At 39.0% G+C, this 23,332-nt stretch overlaps 2 protein-coding genes across 3 annotated transcripts; one reads left to right on the top strand and one right to left on the bottom strand.

Moving 5' to 3' along the window:
* Positions 1-237: 237 nt before the first annotated feature.
* On the top strand, positions 238-20,687 carry LOC141445099 (uncharacterized). 2 transcript variants are annotated; one of them, XM_074110880.1, is made up of 18 exons: positions 238-528; positions 655-1,074; positions 1,470-1,500; positions 2,173-2,287; positions 2,764-2,798; positions 2,880-3,025; positions 4,379-4,496; positions 4,870-5,003; positions 5,334-5,453; positions 5,633-5,710; positions 6,354-6,514; positions 8,230-8,343; positions 9,749-9,884; positions 10,922-11,066; positions 15,137-15,224; positions 15,609-15,724; positions 16,515-16,687; positions 19,705-20,687. In XM_074110880.1, exons 1-17 carry the CDS (start codon positions 409-411, stop codon positions 16,685-16,687), a joined length of 2,250 nt encoding a protein of 749 aa, XP_073966981.1. In that variant the 5' UTR covers positions 238-408; the 3' UTR covers positions 19,705-20,687. The 2 variants fall into 2 exon arrangements, with proteins under 2 accessions (XP_073966981.1, XP_073966982.1); XM_074110881.1 differs by having other exon boundaries at positions 9,749-9,878.
* Positions 20,681-23,231, bottom strand: LOC141445100 (uncharacterized). The gene is made up of 4 exons (XM_074110882.1): positions 22,839-23,231; positions 22,327-22,417; positions 22,025-22,168; positions 20,681-21,634 (listed from the first exon to the last, which is right to left on the bottom strand). Exons 1-4 carry the CDS (start codon positions 23,147-23,149, stop codon positions 21,443-21,445), a joined length of 738 nt encoding a protein of 245 aa, XP_073966983.1. The 5' UTR covers positions 23,150-23,231; the 3' UTR covers positions 20,681-21,442.
* Between the last annotated feature and the right edge of the window lie 101 nt (positions 23,232-23,332).

Below are 23,332 nucleotides of genomic sequence, written 5' to 3' on the forward strand. Positions count from 1 at the left end.
GAGTAGACGTGGTCTGGGCGGTCCAGCAAAACCAAAGAGTATTAGATTAGTACCTATAGGCAAAACTTTCCTCTGATAGACAGAGCCTAAATTAATTAAGTTGAATTAAGCTGTAATTTAAGTAATTAAAAACTAAATTAATTACTCTAACACTCTAACCTGAGAAAGCTGTCAAAATAAAATGATTTTTAGAATTGACAACATAGTTGACAACACAAAATACCATACCGGCGGCAGGGGCACAGTCTGTGGCAGTGGCACACACACGTCGCCATTTTGTTTTGTAGGAAATTGGTAGGAAATCGAGCGAGTATTGTCCGCGTCTATAGATTTTGTGGAATAACTATTTAACTTGTACTAAAATAAACAGGATTTCTCGTCTATTATTAGAAGCAATCTTAAAATAACATGTCTGACCGAAAGCGTGTACTAGAAGACTTGAGAGTGATAGACTTGCGTGCTGAGTTGGAGAAGCGTAACCTAGATAAAAGTGGCGTTCGTGGTGTGCTCATCCAACGCTTATCAAAGGTAGCTGAATCGATTACACTATGTTTAATATTTATTTTTAAATTACACTATGAAACCTATAGCGCTCTTGAATAAACTGAAAATATCATATTGAGCCAAACCTTTACCGTTGTGCGTTTGTTTTAGCATTTGAAGGAAGAAGGACATGACCCAGAGACTTTCAAGTTTGACTTGAGTACTCCGGAAGGTAAGACTCCAACAAAGAGAACTCGTCGCGCTGAGAGTATTGTTGAGCAAGAGGCAGAGGAGACACCGACCATGGAAGACATGATCGTGCAAGACGATGCCGGAGAGGAGGACGAGACTGAGTCTCAACCAAAAGAAGAAGAAAACGCCACTGAAGAAACTAAACAAGAGGAAAAAATGGATGTTGAAGACACAGAAAAAAATTCTAGAAAACGGGAAATGAATGATGATTCTGACGCGAGTCCACCTAAAAAGCTATGCCAAGACAAAGATGATGAAGAAGATCAGAAAGCTGAAAATAACTTGGAAGAGGACAGCATTAACTTGGACCTTGGGGAAGATGAACTGCTCAATGAAGAGGTACGATTCTATTTCTTTAGGGTTACTGTCACATTGCCTCCGATTGCTCCTAAGCTGACTAATGGGTTTCTGATGGAGGTAGACTAAAGTTTAAGTATTAACATCCAATAGTTCTAGTCAAGTAGTTCTAGTCATTCAAAGGTGTTGTTTGTTGGTATTATTTGAAATATATGTTTGTTTTGTTTTGTTGATAAATATATGTTTATCATGTCATATTGTTCTTTTTTTAACAGTCTTAGTAATCTAACAAACTATATTTGATTCAAAATGTATGAGTAATAATGTAGTCCATGTCACCAAAAACACATAATTTATTTATTTTGACTGTTAATTTGTTGGAGGAGTGCCAAGCACTTGCTGCTAATCCTTAATACAATGTTACTTGTTTGTTTCAGACCGATACAACTTCTAAACAAAATAAAAAAGGTAAGACTTTACTTAACTCCCACCTCTGTTACTACTCACTACTTAGTCTTGTATTCACTTTTGATATTCAGTGATTGTTAGTTATTTGTGTATAAACGTATATCTATTATACTGGACATTGCAATTTAAGGAGAATAAATTAAATGTTGTAAAGAAACGGAGTGATGCTGCTACTAGATTGGAGACTGGTCACCAGGAGAAAAACTCAGACTGTAAAAATTGGAGGCACCACAGTAAAGAACTTGCTACTGCAATCAACACCAGAATAAAGCGAGCAATGTAATAGGAAGAAAACTTGTTGCTGTTCCTTGGACAGTTGTCTACAGATGTTCTACAGTCCTACAGGCTGAACTTCTAATTATTACTGTCATGGTTCTTCTATGTTAATTCACAACCAAGACATTGTCACTTGCTCTTCCAGTGTTCAAAAAATTATGTTCAACATAGCGGTCCAATGCCACTATGGTATTCTCCAACCCTAGGGACAGTGGTGCTAATATCGAATCAAGTTTTCAGGTCAGAAAGATATTACATTTTCCAATTTGAAGAAATGTGAAGAGAATCATCTTGGTAGCTTTGACCTGAGCGAAGATGGAAGGTCTGCAGGGCGGGTTGCTCGCAACGAGCGACCTGCACTGCCCCCGGCCGCTACTGACGCGTGTACTGACATAGATGACGGCGTCCCCGAGCCTGCGGCGGAGCCCGGCGCCACCCCCGCGCCGCCCGCCGCGGCCGCCGACGCCGTCGCCGAAGATCAACAAGTAAACTCCGAAGCCGCCGCCACTAGGTTGGTGAATGCCGAACGGCCGTCGCGACGCCGCCCCGCGCAACTATATTCTCCGATTCGAACAATTGATACTATACTTACGTTATCACTACAAAGTTTTGCACCAACCACGTGATGGCGCCATCGACTGCATCGGTACGGTTGTACGCTCACTGGAACAACGAAGCCACCTCTTGAAGAATGACGACGGCACAGAATACTTCAGTTCTACAACATCGAGACTTCAGTCAAATCTCCGTGCGACGGTGTGTGCGAGGCTGGAGCGCCAACGTCGAGAGTCAAGCTCTGCACAGCGCCTGCACTTCGCGTCGGTCGTCGGAAGGAGAGATGGTGCAAAACTTTGTAGTTGATTGGGTGTGAAAAATTTCTTACGCTTTTACCTGAGAAAAGAATGCACCTATCACTATTACGAACTGTGTTAAGCTTATAAATGTTCCATCACATGACTGTACTAATCGATTCTTTATATTTTTCAGCAATGAAACTGAAAAGTTGGAAAAGGACCAAAAAGGTAATTTGTGAAGTCTAAAATCTTTCAAAAATAGTACTCTGAAAATTGAAGTGTAGGTACAACTAATTGTGTTTTTAACAGATGACAAGGACAAAGAAGGTGATAGTGAAAAGAAGGATAAAAAGGACGATGGAAAGGAGGGCGGCGCCCGTAACTTATGGGTCAGCGGCCTTTCTGGAGACACCCGCGCTAAAGACTTAAAGCAGCTCTGCAGTAAACATGGCAAGGTACTTATCATGCGTACAATCTTACTGATACTACTTCCTATTCCCTATTAATCTGTCATCTCCCAGGATAACAGGATCAAAGGAATTTGGGCACAAATTTGTGCCTCTGGGAGAGGACAGGTTAATACTATATCCTCCTAACGCCCAGAGTCCTTTATAAAGGACTTATTGTAATTTTAAATCAAACTATCATAAATGACAAAGTTTGATGTTCATAAATCAAAAATTTGACTTGGGCGTTAGGAGGATAAATGCGAAAATTTTTATATTACGATCTTTGTTATTTTATCAAGCAATAATGGTTCATAACTACCTTTGCGTGGAGATTCTTTGCGAAATAATGCAAGTATCGGAAAATTATGCAAGTTCAAGAGGGCATGGGCGGGCCACATCGAGAACTCGAGTGGCGACCACGAATCGGAAAACTACTCTTTTATACTATAAATAAAGAATAATATTGAAATAATTATAAACTAGACTTAATTAGTATAAGTACAATTAATGAGCACTACAAAATTTTAATGATAAAAACTTATTTTGAACTACAAGATCTACTTATAACCGCAAAAATGGCGGAAACGTCGAAGTAATTTCAAAGATATGTTTTTTCGTGGCCATCCCACGAGATACCTAATGATGAGTGAAATTACCGAAAGGGTTTAGCAGGCTAAGTAAGGACATGTGGCTCCTGTGAGAAATACATTTTTGACATTATCTCTGTGACAGTTCAAGATAGAGGGCTGAAAGATGGAGTAATTACTAGAGATGCAACGGATATCCGGCCACTATTTTACTATTCGGCCGAATACCGGATAGTTACGTACTATCCGGCCGGATACCGGATGGTAAAAAACTTATAGTTATGATTAAAAACTGGTATTTATTTATGAATGACATCAGTTTATTATTCTACTGTTTCACATCCCATTGATTAATTTTAACTGACGGATAAATGTGATACCGTCTCGCGTCTATTCAAACAAAACAAACAGAAACGACATCATATTTATCCGTCAGTTAAAATTAATCAATGGGTGGTTAAACAGCCCCTAAGTTAATTAATTATACTCTACAAGTTGCAACCTGCACGGAGTGTCATGCGCATGTTCGAATTAGCTTAATTTAATTGTACGTATAACTAGGCCGAATATCCGGCTATCCGGCCAACGGTCCCGCCGAATATCCGGTATCCGGCCAAACCACTATCCGTTTCACATCAAGTAATTACTAGGTATGAGGAGACAAACAATTGACATTTACCAATTCTACAATTCCTCACAGGGACCACATGTCCTTCCATAGCCTGCTAAACCTTTTTAATACAATATAAATTTGACTGTTTTTACTTAATAGGTTATTGGAGCAAAAGTAGTGACTAATGCAAGGACTCCCGGATCTCGTTGCTACGGCTACGTAACTATGGCCAGTGCACAAGACGCGGAAAATTGCATCAAGAATTTGCATAGAACTGGTTAGTTAGTCACTAAAATTATACTTAATATCCTCAAATACCAAAATACCTCATCAAGTTCCAATTGTTGCTAGAATTACCTGTGCAATTAGGGCATGACTTCAAAAGAGAAGATTTCCAACTACATTCAATTTTCAGAACAAATATCAGCTGTACAGAAGTGGTCATAAAACTTAAATTGCCACTACTCGAAATTGTTATATGGACACTTTCATTCTCAGTTGTTTATGTTATGGAAGTTATGCTTATAAATCCAATATCACGTTTGTACATCTTTCGTAAAAAATATTAAAGTTAGTTGTGTTTATCAGTAACAGAATAACATCTATAAGTCATACAGAAAAAGTAATGTTCAAACATAAAAAATCCACAGAGTTGCATGGCCGCATGATCTCAGTTGAAAAAGCGAAGTCTGAATCGGAATCGTCCTCGAGGAGACAGCCAGCGAGGCCAGAGCGCCGCTCCAGCAAGGAGCGCAAGGACGATGCTAAGGACAAGGAAAACGAAGTAAATGAACTGCTTAGTTTAAATTAATATGAAGCACTGACAGGTTCAAGCAAATTTTCATACTAGCTACATACATTTTCGTAGTAATGGGCTGCGCCACTCAGTCGCGGTCGCCCACATCGGAATGGTATCTTTATATGAAAAGAGTGCTTCTCATCTTCACACATCGGGTGGAGCACGCAGTCTAATACTTATGAGACAAATTATTGATTTATAATTATATTAATTGAGTTAGCTACTTACTAATTTATGTTATTCATTATTGGCAACAAATTGGCCAATTGTCACTTTTGATAATCACAAACTTAATATGTTCTTTTACTACCATAGGATGATAAAGAAAGCACTGAAAAATCTAATGAAAAAGCTAAAAAGGATGGCGAAGCGTCGGGTGAAGAAAGTACAAGGTCAGCGTCGAACTCTCGCGATAAAGCTGATCATAAAGATAAGGTAATTCACTTAGGGGCTGTTTCACCATCCATCCGTCTATTCAAACAAAAGAAATAGAGACGGCATCACATTTAACCGTCAGAATTTGATTGATATTCATGTTATTTTTCTACTGTTACATCATAATCTATATAATATATATTTATAAGAGATAATACTATAATATTAAATGTTTTCAGGACAAAGTTAAACGAAGCACAAGGAGTCGTGAAAGGAAGCGATCGCCCAGAGAAGTTTTGTCCTTCTCCAAGATTTGGGTATGGATTACATTTATAAATATTACTCTCTATTAAGTCTTCAACAAGCCGGTCTTTACAATCCATCACTCGTTCACCCTAGTTTTAGAAATAATATCCTGGGCGACGCAACTCTCGCGACCACGACCGCAGAAATTGCCCTTCCACCTAACGTAAAACGACCACGGACGTTGTAGGCATCTTGAGCGCCGTGTGCTCGCAATACATTGCGAAAACGTGCAGCTGTATGGGTTGCGATTTACGAGTAAATATTTCACGTGAATCGAAGCGAGATTAAAATTTAATTCAACACGGATTCCGTGAATTTATGGTTGCGTTTTTGACAAAATGAATGAGAGATGATGATTCGAACAGTGCATCATGTTCTGATGACATCTGTCTCATCTATCATCTTTTTCGAATTCCCGCTACGTTTTGATGATAGCCCAATCTGACCCACCAATATTGTATGGACGAAAGTGGCGCGACGCCATCGCGAACTGTAACGTCACCTATGACGTCGAGCGATCGCCTGCGAAGCGAAGGCCTGTGCCTAAGGTGGAAAAATAAATAAAAGCGTTATAGAGGGTGTTACAATTTACAATCATTGTGTGCGTTGTTACTTGTTAAGTGGAACATACCCATTGTAGGATGTATGTTACAGAAAGAGCGCGACGTAGCGCGCGCGCGCGAGCGGTCGCGGGCGGCGCGCGAGGAGGAGCGCCGGCGCCGCGCCGCCGAGGACGCGCTGCGCGAGCGAGAGCGACGCCAGCGCCAGGAGAAGCACCGCCTCGAGCTAGAGCGAGAGAAGCTGCGCGCTGAGAGGTACGCGCTGACTAACATTACTCAGGATCAATGCCCAATTTAAGACTATCTTATGTTTTGCGCGTACGAGGGGGTTAAAAGCGTTTATTCCTGCTGAGCTGGCAACGTTGCATTTTTGTTAGTTTTCTCGATTATTCCATAAAAATTGAATGAAAATTAATAATGTTGTCTGATAGAACACTTCTTAATATATAAGTTAATGTCAGTGGCGTGCCTAGGGTATCAGACTATGGCAAGCCGAGAGATATGATTTAGTATTTTTTATAATTTAATGTACCTACATCCATCTTGTTGCCGTAAACTTCAATCTTCAGTTTGGACGAGCTTACCAAAGCGCACTGAAGGCATGCTATTACTAGATAGAATTTTACAGACATACACTTGGAGTCCACACAAGGGACAATTTGGTCCGTTTCCGAACTCATTCTCTCCCACAGGCACTGCACTTTACACCGCACTAGAACCAGAATACCTAAGCACTTATTTATTTTTTGAAATGATTGCATCAAATCACAACGCTACGCTACGGCCCACGGTTCGAAATAAACAATCATGAAGTTAGAAGTTATTCATCTCGCCCGCGCACTCGCGTCGCGTTCCAAACCAAACGCAACAAACTTCACACCGTAAGCCAGATTCAAAATTGCAAAGAAAGTGCTACATATGCAGCTATACATAGATATTTGCAAAACTAACGTTTTCCTAAGTATGAAGAGAGCGTTTGGAAGCCCCGTAAAAGCCCACGAGAGCGAGCGAGATGTCATGCTATTTACAATGTACGCCACTATCGCCGCGTCGCCGCCGGTCGCAATCAGCGCCACTAGCCATGCCGCGGATTACGCAATTTTTAGTATTTTACGTAAAATAAAGCGCGCTAAATTATTAAAGTGATTTTATTAGAACTTTTTTTCTCGTTTGGACGTTGTTCGGTTTATAAGGCAAGCCCGGCTTTTGGGCTTCTATGTAAGGATCGCCACTGGTTAATGTGTCTACTCCAATAATTATTCGTTATAGACTTTTATTTTCTTTAAAAACCGGTAATAAACATTAATTCGTTTTTAAGGAATATAAAAGTCTATCACGAATAATTATTGGAGTAGACACATTAACTTATATATTAAGAAGTGTTCTATCAGAAAACATTTTTAATTTTCATTCAATTTTTATGGAATAATCGAGAAAAACTAACAAAAATGCAACGTTGCCAGCTCAGCAGGTATAAACGCTCTTAAGAGTGGTGAATAAAAAATGACGAACGCGAGTCTATGAGAAGCCCGAAGTCGAATCTTTAATGAGTCGATGTTCGTAATTCCAGTACCACCCGTGCCACATACAGTCGAGTTCTTAAACATCTGAGCAAACATTTAATCAAAAATATGTGAAAACGACTATTGTGCAACGGTATAGATGCATATTCTGATATTTTTAATCAAAGTTTTGCTCACAAGTTTACAAACTCAACTGTAAAATGTTTTTGGTCACATTTGCGAGTAAAATTGTAAGACAAAAATAAATTTTCTAAAATTTCCGATACCGCTGGCGCAGCTTAGGAGCAGCAGCAGCAGCCCTCCGCGCCCCAGCAACATGGTGCGGGGGGGGTCGCTGCTCAGGTCATCAGCTAACCCATGTCACACTGTTTACGAGCAAGTGTGATGAAAATAAAATTGACACATCAAATTTCGGAGACATTAATAAATAATGTTTAATTGTTTCAGGGAGAAAATAGAACGCGAAAAGAACGAGCTTCTGCGGTTGGAGCGCGAACGGCACCGCCTCGAGCGGGAGAAACTGGAGCTCGAGCGGCTCGAGCTGAAGCGCGCGCAACTGCGGTACTCGTTACTATTTAGCCACTTTTTTGCAACAGCAGTCATTAGAGGCTTTTCTTTACATTTCAGATATTTTGCACTTTTCAACATAAAACTGTTTAACTTTTCACTTTGTGAAGATAATTTATTGTAATCAAAATACCACCAACGGGACTTATCACGCCAACACACACGAGTAATATTTACCGCGACGTTTCGGCGACATTAAAGTGTTAGCGTGATAAGCCGTTGGTGGTGTTTTGATTATGAGTGAAAATCACGAAACTTTAAAACGTGATAATTTACAGACTGCTCCGCCGACTAGGCACAATTGGGATGTCCCAATTTTGACAACGTATAATAAATCGAAAACCGTTTGGAGAAATAGGCTTTGTGAAGCGTTTTCAGAAATCAGATTCCAAAAATATGATAAACTGAATTAAATAAACAAAATTTAAGTAATGACCTTCATTTGACCCCTGCAGTGTCCCGTCACAAAGGCAGTTCTAAAGCAGGTCTACACTCTAAAGCAAATTGACAGTTTGAAATGTTGCTGTCCTGCTTATAATAGCAAAGAGTGACAAAGACAGAACTTTAATCACATGATGCGCACCCGGCTTTAAACAGTTGTCATTTATCGTAAAGTCCGAAATGTATACGAGTATTTCCAATGTATTTTTACAAATTAAATTATTAAATTACTACGTTACAAGTAAATATAAAAGAATTTAAATATCAGATTTTAATAAAAAAATATCTATTTACTATCACACCATTAAACAAACATAGGAATTGTTAACCGACATGAGTATGTCGAACCTCGAATACCTCGAATTATGACATACAGTTTCAGGGGAAGGAGTCCAAGCATGCTATAACACGATAAGGGACAATTTACCTTGATTGATGGAACCCGCGTGTTCCTCGTGGTCTTGATGATGCCGCCGCCGAGTGGAGCCGCCGCCGTGGCCCGGGCCGAGTTCTTGTAGATGCTTGGGCTTGTTTTGTAGTTGTTATGTAGTATCACTACACCACACATCACAACCTTAACTTAAATCGTTATAAATGTTTTTAACGAAGAGTGACTGTTGGAACACACGCCGTCCGACCGATCCGCCGCAAGAAGTAGTTCCCTTTTCACTCACGGCGCCACAGTCGCCTTGTGAAGCGCGGGAGGCAAATGTTGCCAACTTCAAGGCCCTCCAATTATCCCCTATTGAGGGAATAACATGCAAATTTTCATTGAAATCGAGTGAGAATTATTAGTAGTAGTTTAAGAGTACCTAAATAGCAGCCTAAGGTATAAACTATACCTTAACTTGGAAGATTCAGTACACAATACGAAATTTTGGTCGTAATGGCTACGGAACCCTATCCTGGGCGTGCACGCTCTTGGCCGGTTTTTATTTACATTATGGTTTTGTTTTAGTTTGGAAGAGGAGCGTCGCAAGCGCGGCTATGACAGTAGCGCCGCGTACCGCAAGCCGGCCGCCAGCCCGCCGCCCGAGCCCGCTTACGAGCGCGAGCCACGGCACAAGCGCGTGCCGCCGCCGCCCATGGTCAGTGTGAGTACTGCCGACCGGACACTTCCTACTAAACACTAAACAAACTAACTCGTTAATTATACAAAAAATTAATGGGTGCGCATTTTTTCGCATAACATTTCAAGTCCTATTATCAGAAGTCCGAAAATGTTTGTCATACCATTTTACATCATAACGTTCACTCTTCATAAAAATTTTTAATACTAACGATCGAAACTCATAATATCAGTAATCATAATCATACGCCTTGTTCATAATAATATTGGTTTTCGTATATTTTCTTATACTAACGATTTAAACTCCTTATCATTCTTATTCATAACGCCAATATTCATTTATAACTTTGTTAATACAAATATTTTTGTTTTCATATATTTTATAATCATAAGTGTTATTTGTCCGCATTATTGTACGAAATATGTATACACGGCCTTAATGTTAAGTGCATAAAGCCGTGCATACATATTTTTGTAACTTTGGCCGTGTCGATATCTTTGCCCTTGACTGTACCATTTTGTCGGCATAGTTTTCATATATATCCGTGAAAAATTACAGCTTTCTAGCATTGATAGTCCCTGAGCAAAGCCGCGGACGGACAGACAGACATGGCGAAACTATAAGGGTTCCGTTTTTGCCATTTTGGCTACGAAACCCTAAAAATAGGAATAAGAGTTTTATGAGTCAATATGGACCCAAAATTAATAAACAACAAAAAAAACTAAACAAACACTTAAGAAAAAACTCGACGACAGTGCAGTTCAGAGATTAGAGCAATCCTGTTTACTTACACACAATCCTGTTACACTGCAGAGCACAAGCCTCTTTGAACCATAGGGCTTGGGCAGTAGTTCACACGGGAGCCCAGTGCGGATTGGGGACCACACACACTATTGAATTACTGCACAGATATGTGCTGGCTTTCTTGCGATTGCTTTGGCAAATTTTGTAATTTAAAAATGTTCATAAGGTGGGTCTCAGGACTTCAGGGGGATAGATTCCGAAAAACTCTAGATAAAATAATATACCGAAAACTTATCATGCCCATTGTATCGTGACAGTCGTCGAGCCGCGGGCAGTTCGAGGCGCCGCCGCCGCCGCGCTTCGAGGTGCCGGCCGGCTACGACCGCGCCGACAAGCGCGAGCGCGACCGCGACTACAAGCGGGAATACCCGCGGCACGTCGCCACCAAGACCGCAGCCTACGGTACGTACGTGCTAACAACATTCCAGGACCTTGGGCGCTTTGAATGCGGTCTGCGTTCTGTCTGGTCCTAGTTGCACGAACCGCACTGATGATGATGATGATTAGAGAGCGAATTTGAAGTAGAGATTACAAGTTTGGATAAGACTAGTAAAAGTAAGAATTTATTTTTATCAAAAAGGTACGTAATAAACAGGATCTATACTCGTATGTTTGAGCTGTATGAAACTACGACTACGACTACGAGGGTCACACTGAAAGTTTCGGGAATAGATAAAAATATGCAGTTAAATTGGATAAAAGTATTTTTCATCACACTTGCTCGTAAACAGTGTCGTAACATGCAGGCTACCTTGGTTGCAACCCCCAAATAAAACCCTCGACCTTAATGTGCTTGTCATGAAACCCGTGGTCGGTAAATGAGTCATTGCCCGTACTATTTTTTTTTGTCATGAAGCCCAAGGTCGGTAAATGAGTTGTTACTGCGTGGTGTGCTGCAGCGCCTAGAGCCAAGAGCGCAGTCAGCGGTATCGGCAATAAAAAAAAATAGTTTTATTTTTTACAAATATACAATTTTACTCGCAAATAGAATGAAAAACATTGTATGTCGCACGGGCGGTACTATAATTACGAACATCGACTCATTAAAGCCCTCAGTCTTCGTCTTCGGGCTTCTACTAGACTCTCGTTCCTAATTCCTTATTTACCGCCCTTAAGACACTATTATTTATTGTTTCTCAAAGTATTCGCCCTTATATTTTATGCACTTTTCCATGCGTTCAAACCAGTCTTTAAAGCACTTATTGAACGCTGAAGTAGGGGTCGATAAAATGGCCTTTTTAAAGGCCTCCACTGCTTCTTCCGGCGTCTGAAACCGCTGACCACGCAACTTATCCTTGATTTTGGGGAATGTGAAAAAGTCGTTGGGGCTTAAGTCGGGGCTGTATGGAGGATGGTCCAGGAGTTCGACGTTTTCACCGTTCAGATACTCAGTTGTTTTCCGAGCGGTGTGGGAGCTGGCATTGTCGTGGTGAAGGATGATGCGGCGATTAGGGTTATTTTTTCGGAGTTCATCAAAGATACTCGGCAAACAAATAGTTGTGTACCAATCGGCATTGACCGTTCTACGATCTTCGAGAGGAATAGTACCTACATGACCCGATTTGGAGACAAACGTGGCCACCATCTTCTTGGCCGTGCTGCGAGAGCGAATAACTTTTGTCGGCTTGAGCTCATCTTCGTAGACCCATACTCGAGACTGGTTTTTAGATTCAGGCTCATATGCATATATCCACGACTCGTCACCCGATACGACACTAAAAACTGCATTTGAGCCTCCTCCGTTGAATTTATTCAAAGTTTTGCGGCACCAATTGACACGAGTCGCTTTTTGCTCGTCAGATAATAAATGAGGGATCCAGCGGGAAAACAACTTTCGCACGCCCAATTCTTCCCGTAAAATAATTTGTATCTGACTCATTCCAATACCCAAGCACTCTTGAATTTCCCGGTATGTCACATGCCGGTCTTCTTTTATCATTTGACGCACAGCATCGATGTTTTCTTGAGTGACGGCCGATTTTGGTCGACCTTCACGCACGTCGTCCGTGAGTGATACACGGTCGCGTTTAAAATCTGAATACCACCTGTATATTGTAGTCTTTGAAGGTGCTTCATTACTAAAAGCAGCAATCATCCGGTCTCCACATTGTTTTTGTGTTAATCCACTTTTAAAGTCGTAATAAATCATAGCTCTTAAGTTTTCACGGGACAATTCCATTTTCATCAGCGACTCGACGACTTCAAAAAACAATTGAAACCGAACCATTACTTTTTTTTATGTGGCCAGTGTGTTAAGATACTGAAACTTTAGAGATTATAAAAAGGTATAATATGTGCCAAAATTAAGTTTCTAAGTTTTGGATTCCCGAAACTTTCAGTGCAGCCCTCGTATAATAAAGTATTATTTCTACAAATACTTTGTTGCAAGAATAACATTTATTGAATTTAATTATCTATAAGATTGCATTGCGGTAAGTAAGTAAGTAAGTAATAAGATAACTGTAAGACCAATAAACAAGATGATATCCATACTAATATTATAAATGCGAAAGTGTGTTTGTGTGTTTGTCCGTCTTTCACGCCGTAACGGAGCGACGGATCGACGTGATTTTTGGCATAAAGATAGTTTATGGGCCCGAGAGTGACATAGGCTACTTTTTATCCCGGAAAAATGCACAGTTCCCGAGGGAACAGCGCGCGATAACCGAATACCACGCGGGCGGAGCCGCGGGCAAAAGCTAGTCTTATAAATAATCTATCTATCTAACCAATTGCACTAGTCATATCCATATTAAACTTGTAATCGCTACTTCAAATCCACTCTCTAATGATGATGACCTGATCCTGCCGCTTTCGGCCATGACAACAGCTTCAACTCGGTCGATGTCTAGCATATGTGCTCGCAAATGAACAACCACTCACACTACCCTTAAAAAACATGTTTTTTTTTCTATTTTCTCGTTCAATTTACGATACAAAACACTCATAATATTTATCCTGCCCTCCTAAGCTGCGCTATCTAAAAAAAAAATACTACTGTATAGCTTAAAGGTGATTTTCCACCGGCGAGGCGAGACGAGACGAGGCGAGGCGAGAATTGAAATCGCACTGGCCCTTTTCCACTAAAAATTTACGTTAATAGCTATCGCGAGCCCGCGCGAGCTCGCGATTGACATTAATAGTCACCGCGAGAGTTAAAAAGTGGGTACTCCATGAACACAAAAGAGCCGTGCAACCATCTACGTCACGCACAAATAAGATACTTAAGTATGATAAGGACAGTTGCAGGGGTCGCGCTTCGTGTTCATGGCTTGTACTATCATGACGGTATTCTCAAGTAATAAACAGTAGGGCTACTACGAAATTCGAAAATCGAAGTTCGTATCGTACCGTCCCTCCGACGCTTATATTATTTAATACGAGAGTGAGAGGGACGGTACGATACGAACTTCGATTTTCGAATTTCGTAGTACAGTCAAGGGCAAAGATGTATACACGGCCTTAATGTTAAGTGCATAAAGTCGTGTATACATATTTTTGCAACTTTGGCCGTGTCGATATCTTTGCCCTTGACTGTAGCCCTGCAGCAACGAACAACAAAACACCTATCGCGCGAAGCGTGTTGCTGTTGCATTCTCGCGCGCCCGCCGCGGGCGCCGCCATACAAAAATTTCAATTCTCGTCTCGCCTCGCCGGTGGAAAAGCACATTGAATTTATACTCTATGTCGGAAGCAATACGGTTTATTTTTACAACAACAAATATTTCAATTCAAGTCTCGCACATCCTCGTCAATGCTTACTATTTCCACCGAAGATGCGCTAGGAGAGAATTGAAAATTTGCCATACAAATTTCAATTCTCGTCTCGCCTCGTCTCGTCTCGTCTCGCCGGTGGAAAATCACCTTAAGACATTCTGCAGTGACAATGTGTGATTATCCTCTACCCTCATCCTCGTAATATCAAACTACCCGCTATCTCCTCTCCTGTACTCTACGACAAGCGCCGGATCACTGTACTTCCGGATACCGAACTGAACGCGCGTGTCACGTGAATGAGCCAGAAATTTGGCCAAATTCCATGATTTTTGAACTGCCTTGTGAATAGTGTGTGTGTCCGCCGATAATCATCAGTCCGGGCCCGTGACAAGACCACGAACTATTTTGGATAATTGTGTGCTGGGACCGACCCACATCAGCCGTGAGTACCAACCTGATCCTGTCTTTTTCCTCGTCCATTACACATTGTCACACTGCATCATCACATAGTATAAATAACTCGTTTTTTTTTTTTTTTTTTGAGATAGCGCTTTTTATCTTAGGAGGGGAGTAGGTATTATCCTGTGGCAGGCGGTTAAGATTTCGGGATTTTATTCCCAACCTGTGGGAATATCGGTATAAAAAGTAGCATATGTGTTATTCCAGCCAGACGTCAAGCACTATCTACCTATTTTAACGAATCAAAATTAAATGTCTTGTTTCTCAATGATTCTAATGTGATGTGTTGTTTCTAGCCGGAAACATGAAGTACCCCAGCAATGGCAGCTCAAATGACGATGCGCGGCAACCATTACCTCCTGGCACTCGACCAAAAGAACCCAGGTAAGTTAACCATTTTTAAATATAATAATATCTATGTACATAGTTGTATAGTACTTCCTATGACCAACGGTATGTACCCCATAAGGCATGTTTATTAGGTTCTACCAATCTTAATACAGTTCTCGTTTATCTTATAAAATTTCTTTTGACATATTAAATATATTGACGCGGATAACTCACGTCTTAAATCGAGTTTAGCCCAACATGTTTCGGGCTAATCCGTAGCCCTTCCTCTTCGGAGCAACGTGACTCGACGGGTGCTGCAACCCGCGCGCTCAGTAACTTATGTCCAAGGAAGCGCCAAAAACCAGTCAAGACTTGTCTTGATTAGTTTTTGTTCTCTGTTCAATTTATAGTGTGTTTACTTTTGTATTTGTTCTGTAGCCGGTCATACGAAGCCCGTGAGCAGCGATCGTACCGACCATCGCCGCCTGGCAAGCCCGAGCCGCGCGCCTGGAGCGCCTCCAGTCGGTATCCCGACTCCGCGCCCGCCACTAAAGGTACTGCTATTTTAGATTAGACTATTTTCTGGAGCGAGGCTTTCTTCACTGAAATACAACTATACTCCAATATAATGTTTAATGATTATTTGGGCAAAAAACGATACAATATAGAAAAAAAAACTTAAGAAAATAGGACTTAAACGAAACATAGACCAGCAAATATGCCACTATTAAATTATACAGTAGAGTAACACATACAAAGAATATAAATGACCTATGAAATAATAATTTAGTTGAACAAAACGAAACTAATGTTTTAACAGTGCAGCTTTACACCTTTTAAGAGAAAGGTTGAATATATCTAATTCCGAAAATGAATTATAAATGGAATAATGGAATAACCAACAACAATCTAAGGCATGCTTACCTATCACCTGCGGAAATATATTAATTTTCCGGCATGCAAAAGTATGCTATGTCTGTCCGTCTTTGGCTTATCGTCTCTGTATGCAAATTTCATTCAAATTTAAGTTGCCACAAAATGTCTAGTTTCATTAATTTTATTGTTTTAAAACATGAATAACTAAAAAAAATTCAATCCAATAAAGTATATGTAAAGACAAACAAAAACTGCATAATCCAGTCAGCTAACAGCAAGCACCAGTATGCCAGAGCATGTATAGGGGGCCACATAATAAAAATTACAATTATTTTGTTCCGGTGTCACATACCCGCCTGACTCCTCCCCCGCCACGCTTAATGTGTGACGTAATTTATGGATGACCCCTTGCGACGAGGCTCGATTACGCTAAAAGCATTCTAGGTTGACACCAAACTGTGGTTGCAGGCAGCAGCGGCGGAGGCGGCGCGAGCGAGTCGTGGGGTGGTGGCGAGTCGCGCTACGGCGGCGGCAGCGGCGCGTACGAGCCGCGCTACCCGCCCGCCTACCAGCCGCCGCCGCCCGGCGCCGCCTACCCCGACCGCTACGCCGCGCCCGCCAGGGACTACCGCAAGTACTGAGTAAGTGTTCACTTGACACCAAGTGCATCTACTACCAATTATAGCAGGGAAAAAGCAATTCGTGGATAAGTAGAGTTTGACGGATGAAGCGTAGCTGAGTCCGACAATGAATACGAATCCACACATTGCCATTTCCGCTGAGGCATATAGCTTTTCTCCAATAAACCGAGGAAATAAAGCAAAATTATTAAAAATATTAAAATAAATGCTTGGGCTCGACTTCAAAATTTAAATAATTTATTAAATCAGGCGTTACTTTGCGGAGGTCCATATCAATGAACTAAAAGAATTTCTTTTCTCACCCGCGACCTTATAATAGCTAAGTTTATGCAAGATAAGCGTGTTCATGCAGTTCCTCCACCTCCACACTGTAAGAACACACACAAACCCATCTATCACCACCACCAAAATACACTGACGCGTTTCGAACTCAACCAGAGCTTATCTTCTTGTGTGACTTGTGTGTGTTCTAAGAGTGTGGGGGTGGAGGAACTGCATGAACACGCATATTATGCATAAACTTAGCTAGTGCAAGATGCATTACATTGCGGTACGCGATTGACCACTTCAAACTCGTTCGCCTTATGGCCTTGCAATCATAGCTGGGCACCGTTAATCAAACGGTTAACTTCGTTAATCGCTAACACGTTTGTTATATGGGAGGCCCCCTTAAATATTTATTTTATTCTGTTTTTAGTATTTGTTGTTATAGCGGCAACAGAAATACATCATCTGTGAAAATTTCAACTGTCTAGCTATCACGGTTCATGAGATACAGCCAGATGGCAGACAGACAGACGGACAGTGGAGTCTTAGTAATAGGGTCCCGTTTTTATTACCCTTTGGGCACAGAACTCTAAAAAGGTCTCTAATCAAGGGCGATTCCACACACATTTTTCAGCTCTATTTCCCAAAAACTACCTCCGACCCGCGCGAAGCCGGGGCGCGTCAACGTAGAGTTAAATGCATTTTTTAAATTCGTAATATCTTTTGAATGGAATGTCCGATTTGAATAATTCAAAAAGAAATCTACAGGTATTGAAACCGTCTTGAATATGAAATTATTTATTTGGATAAGGATTAATACAAAGGTATGGATAACATGATCTGAGGCCGTATTGCCTAACGTTTCTAACGCTCGCGACCGCAATCAAATGACAGATTTTGTATGCGAAAACTGTCATTTGATTGCGATCGCGAGCGTCAGAAACTTTAGGTAATAAGACTTCTGATTTTAGTCTGCATTTCTGTCAACTTTTAAAATGTAAAAAAGTAGTTATAGTGACATAACTACAATAGTTGGACATATGGTATCGCGAAGTTTTTTGTAGATATTGATATATTCTTTAATATCGTAGAACATTTTTTTGTTCTATCATCAATAGTTTCCACAGCGCATGCGATGAAAGATGTTTTATGGCAACTTTTTTTACACTGTTACATTATTGAAGTTTTAGTACGGAACCCTAATTTTTTTTTGGTTGTAATAAATATAGCCTATGGCACTTTGGAATAATTTAGCATTCTAATAGTGAAAGAATTTTTTAAATCGGTCTAGTAGTTTTTGAGTTAATTCGTAACAAACATCCAAAAATCCAAATCTTTCCTCTTTATAATATTAGTATAGATAAACAATATAAACAACTAGCTTAGCCTGCGAGTCCATTTGCGAAGAATTCGATTGTCTATCTTCCAGGAACTGCAATTTGACAGGTTATGATCTGTCCTGTCCTTCCCAGAGATTCTCATCTCCATACCAAATTTCTTCTAAATTGGTTTAGTGGTTTAAGCGTAAAGTGGTAACAGACTGACAGAAAGACAAACACGCACACAAAGTTACTTTCGCATTTGTAATATTAGTAAAGATAAAAAGTAAACAGCCACATGGGATGTTTTCGTGGTCTTATCTGATTTATTTTATCATTTCAGCAAAACTGTTTATATTTCTGGTAAAAAAACTGGTTTGTTGGCTTCAGGTCTCAAACATGTTATTTAAAAAAAACGAATGTTTTTCTGTGCACACTGTGTTCACACTTTATTATCAGTCATAAATAATGTTTTGACCATGTTAATTATTTTATGATTACTGTACCTTGGATACACACAATTATGTACTTGGTACACTTATAACAAGTGCAATATTAGTTTTTGTTCATAGTATAATGACTTAAGCCGCGCATCTGGCGTGTTTTGCGTTATAGCAAAAACAATTTCACATTATGATGATGTAATTTATTCAGTTACTAAACTGTAAAGTAAACGTACGAGTGCTCGTCACTGTCCCAATGGTTGGTATCTTTAATCTTATGTCATTAGCAATAGAGATGACAGCAGGGTTTCGTCTTAGCGTGTATGCTAACTGAGCGACCAAATGAATCCGGATGGGTTATTACGCAGTGATAGATAATATATATAAAAAAATAGAAGATATATAAAAAAAAACAACATAATATGTTGTTTCTCAAAGATAATCCTAAAATGGTAGTCACTTAACACAGTATATTATTTGCCCTAAAAAAATGACATCCCTTTTTATTGCATAGTTAGACAAAGCTTTTAATTGTGAATCTACGAGTGATAGTACCGCGCGTCAATTCCAAGTAGTTCCGATAAAATATTTTTTTAAACTGACGTATCGAAGTTAATTTGACTTTTTTACAAATATTTTTGTTTTTATTTAATTTCTTTTTTTTTAGGCCGATAATAAAGATTTCTCATTTTAAAACTAAACTAGATTTTTTTTAGCTCATAGTTTTTTTGGAAATTCTAATCTTTCGAATTGTGTCAGTTTCATTCTAAGCGTGCGTTATGTACTCTGTATTTATTTATCACAGTTTCTACGATAGCATGCTAGTACACAAAACATTGTTAAATTTGAAGTGTTGGTTAGTGACTAATGCTTGCTTAAATATTTGTCGTGACTCCCAAACTTTGTTTAGAGTATATTTTTCACAACTTTATTCATTCTGTCATAATTTCACAGTTAAATGTTAATTACAAACACTTTTTTGTTACAGGTATTACTCTGAAAAGTTATTTTCACGAATCTAGAATATTGTTTTTTAAACAAAAATCTTCATTCCTATATTGAGTTCCGTTATTAAGCAAAATATTTCTGATACCGAGTGAAATAATGTTGTTTTGCAGTTAGAAGATGGGAATTCTGATTTTATCTCATAAGTGGTTTAGTTATAGGGAAATGTACCTCTTTTCCAGTAAAAAACCAGCACAGGAAGGGGCCAATTACTTTCTCTTTCAGAGCGATTTCGGTAATAAATTTATCACTTTACTGTCAATTTAGGTTCCGGAAAATTAGGTACGACGACGCGTGAATTTCCGACCACAACGCGGCAAAGGCCGGCGAAGCGCTAAGCTAATTAATTTTAGAAATAATTTGGTCCCTACCAGTGCTGGTTATGTAAGATAGTTATCAACAAGGGAATTTTGACGTTACTTGATGTGAAAATTTGTGTTTCCAAGTGTATTCTTCGAATACTTCCGTTGCACCATGCAATTTGGACCATGATTAGCTACAGCATCGCACTAACATACATATAGTTTTAGGGGCTTCATACATTGTAAGTTTCAGGTCGATACGACCGATCGATAGTATTTATATTTCGAAGCGATTAATCTTACCATGTATGGAGCCCGCAACGAAGTTCGCGACGTGATAGTGCAGATTAATCGCATTAAAATTACTACTTATATAATCACATGGGAAGTTCGCTGTATATTGCATCTTTTTAGTTAAACAGACACAAAGCTGGTGACTTTGTTGTCAAGCAGTTTTCCATTTTTGATAATTGATTTAGAAGACTTTATTTTCTTCATGCGTTATGGCCCATGCCGAGAGCCTATGCTCTTAATAGTCTAAATTATGAACTGACGATGTTAAAAAATCTGCATATTATTGAAGTTTGAAATAAGCGAAATGTTTTAAACTTGTATATATTAGGTAATAAAATGAATTCATGTAATAAAACAAATATGTGACTTATTTACTTCGTTTTATTTAAAAATATACCGCTTTCTATAGCAGAAATTCTTATACATTAACGAGAATGAGGACTTCACACTAAACATACATTAAAATGTATGTATAAAAAAATAAAAGTTAAAAATCAAAACAGTGCATAAGTACACGAAATTTTATTTCGAGTCCATGCTTACCTTAAAGCTATGTCGACAATTTGATTGTGCCATAGTACACATCAAATAAACACTAGTCCCTAACCTTAGTTCCTTTATCATAACATGTAATTTCTCTGAAATTATTACCGCAGTAGATGTAGGAAGTACCGCAATAACCCATGACAAAGTAACCTAAGAAAATACAAAAACATATCAATCCCACCACCATTTTGATCTACAAAGAATAAAAACACAAAATCTATATATTTTAAATGGATACATACCTTTCATGATGTATGTAAATAATGTACAGACTTAACCTTAATCCAAAGACTAGTTACTCAAATAACGTTAGCGATTTTATAAAAGGTAAATTATAATTAAATGCTAGTTAGTGTGAAAAAAATTGGTGCCTTCTAAATATCACGACCTGATAAGTTTTATTTTTGACTTATTAACTAAACTATGACACAAAAGAGTTTAATCAGTATTTATATTTGGATACTCTATTAATACAGTGCCTGCTGTTGGTCATACAAATGTAACTGTATTGTATAGGTATGCTTAAAATACAAATACATAAACTTGACGAATTCGAAGCCCTACTGATATCTACATGATTTAATATATCTTAGTATGAAACATTTGCGCATTTTCAATAAAGAGAGCTGATTGGGTAGGCACAATATTGTCATTATGAGAATATGGTGGAGGTGTGTAAGCAAATGTCCAGGCGTCAGCATCATTCTTCCTTTTAGGCTCACTTGTGTCTACGTCCAGCTCTTTTAGGGCTTTGATGGCATCCTGTTGACCCTGTTGAAATACAAACAAAAACTACAGAAAAAGAAATAAACAAATTGATGAGAGACATACAACTTTTGAACCTTAATCCACTGTTAGGGTGAATGAATTTATTGAGTGTAAATTAGACTACAATAAGGGTGAACAATTGAGAAGATTGTATTATATAACTATTTAATATCATTTTATCAATTGCTATCAACCTATAAGTCATCAATTCATCATGACATAGGAAGATAATAATGCTAGTATATGCTGTGTTGCAAACAAATATATGCCATGTTTGTACAGGTTTCATACAATTATGGATGAGTTTGGTATGCATTCTCCTTGGATATATTCATTTCTGATATCTATCAACATAAAATAAATGAACTTTACAAAAAAAATGGTACTGCAAACCTGTACTGCAGCCAAACGCAATAAACGAGTTGCAGTAACTATGTCTCTAGTAAGACCTCCTCTTCCCTGTCCATAGTAGATGCCCAAATTGTAGAGAGCAGCAGGATGCTCTCGGGCAGCAGCTGAACGATACAACTCCATTGCCTAGACAGGACAATAAAAAATATGGAACATGATGACATTGTCATTCAAATATGAGATGCTCTTTATCTTTGACAAATATGATGTTTTTCAGACATAAGAGCAAAACTCTAGGTTATCTGAATGTGTGCAAACATGAAATTAGACAAAACAATCATTACCATCTTCTCATCAGCATCCACTCCAAGGCCCATCTCATAACAAAGTCCTAAATTATACTGAGCTGGAGCATGATTACGATTGGCAGCAGACCTGAAATCCAATGATGAATTCAGTAAGATAAATCCATGAAAATGAACTAAAAAGTTACTCCATTAGTTTTTAACTAGAATAGAATGTAATTGTCTGACTTGAAAACAAAATAATGTTAACAAATATCCTTATCCTAACTTATTATTATAAATAAATGTGAAAATAACTGTTTGTTAACTCTTCATGCTTAAACCACTGAACCGATTTAGATAAAATTTGCTATAGAAATAGTTTGAGACCCTGGGATGGATATATGTTACTTTAATCTTGGAAAATTGCATAGATCCCGCATGAAGCAATATACAACATACAACAATTTACAAATTCTTTATTTTGTGTAAATCAATAATTTTATGCATATTTTGACTGGGGATACTAACTAATGCAACCTGATACACATAAAGAAAGGCATTGCACAAACCTCAGAAGATTCAATCCATCTTGATGGTGGCCATTTTCAATTGCTGCTAAACCCAATTTATTCTCAATTGAATTGAGAACATCCCCTAAATCATTTTCAGAGGAATCTGGACCAGTGGTGCTGGTACTGACACCACTGCTTGAAGACTCCTTTTTCACTCCATCTTGTTCATTTGATATCAAATGTACAGTTGGAGTGAAGGTTTTAATAACATTTTCAATGTTAGGAATTGCCTTCAATGAACCATCATTTTTCTTCACACAGTTGACATAGGGTACAAAGCAGAAAACAAGCTGTTGATTGATGGACATTTTTTAGCTGGAACTTCATTTCTGCACTTGAATTTCAGATGGACCACCTGGCTGGCATACCAGCCAATAACTAAAGCGCTGCTCTGAAATTAATATCGTCTGCTTCTAGGTTCTCCTGACCATAACAAACATGTGAAATAATGTAACGGCGGTACTCGAATAGTCACCTACCCCGATATCTTT

The sequence above is a fragment of the Choristoneura fumiferana genome, unplaced genomic scaffold (genome assembly GCF_025370935.1).
Source record: "Choristoneura fumiferana unplaced genomic scaffold, NRCan_CFum_1 Sck3bRy_348;HRSCAF=598_pilon, whole genome shotgun sequence".
Taxonomy (NCBI): Eukaryota; Metazoa; Arthropoda; class Insecta; order Lepidoptera; family Tortricidae; genus Choristoneura; species Choristoneura fumiferana.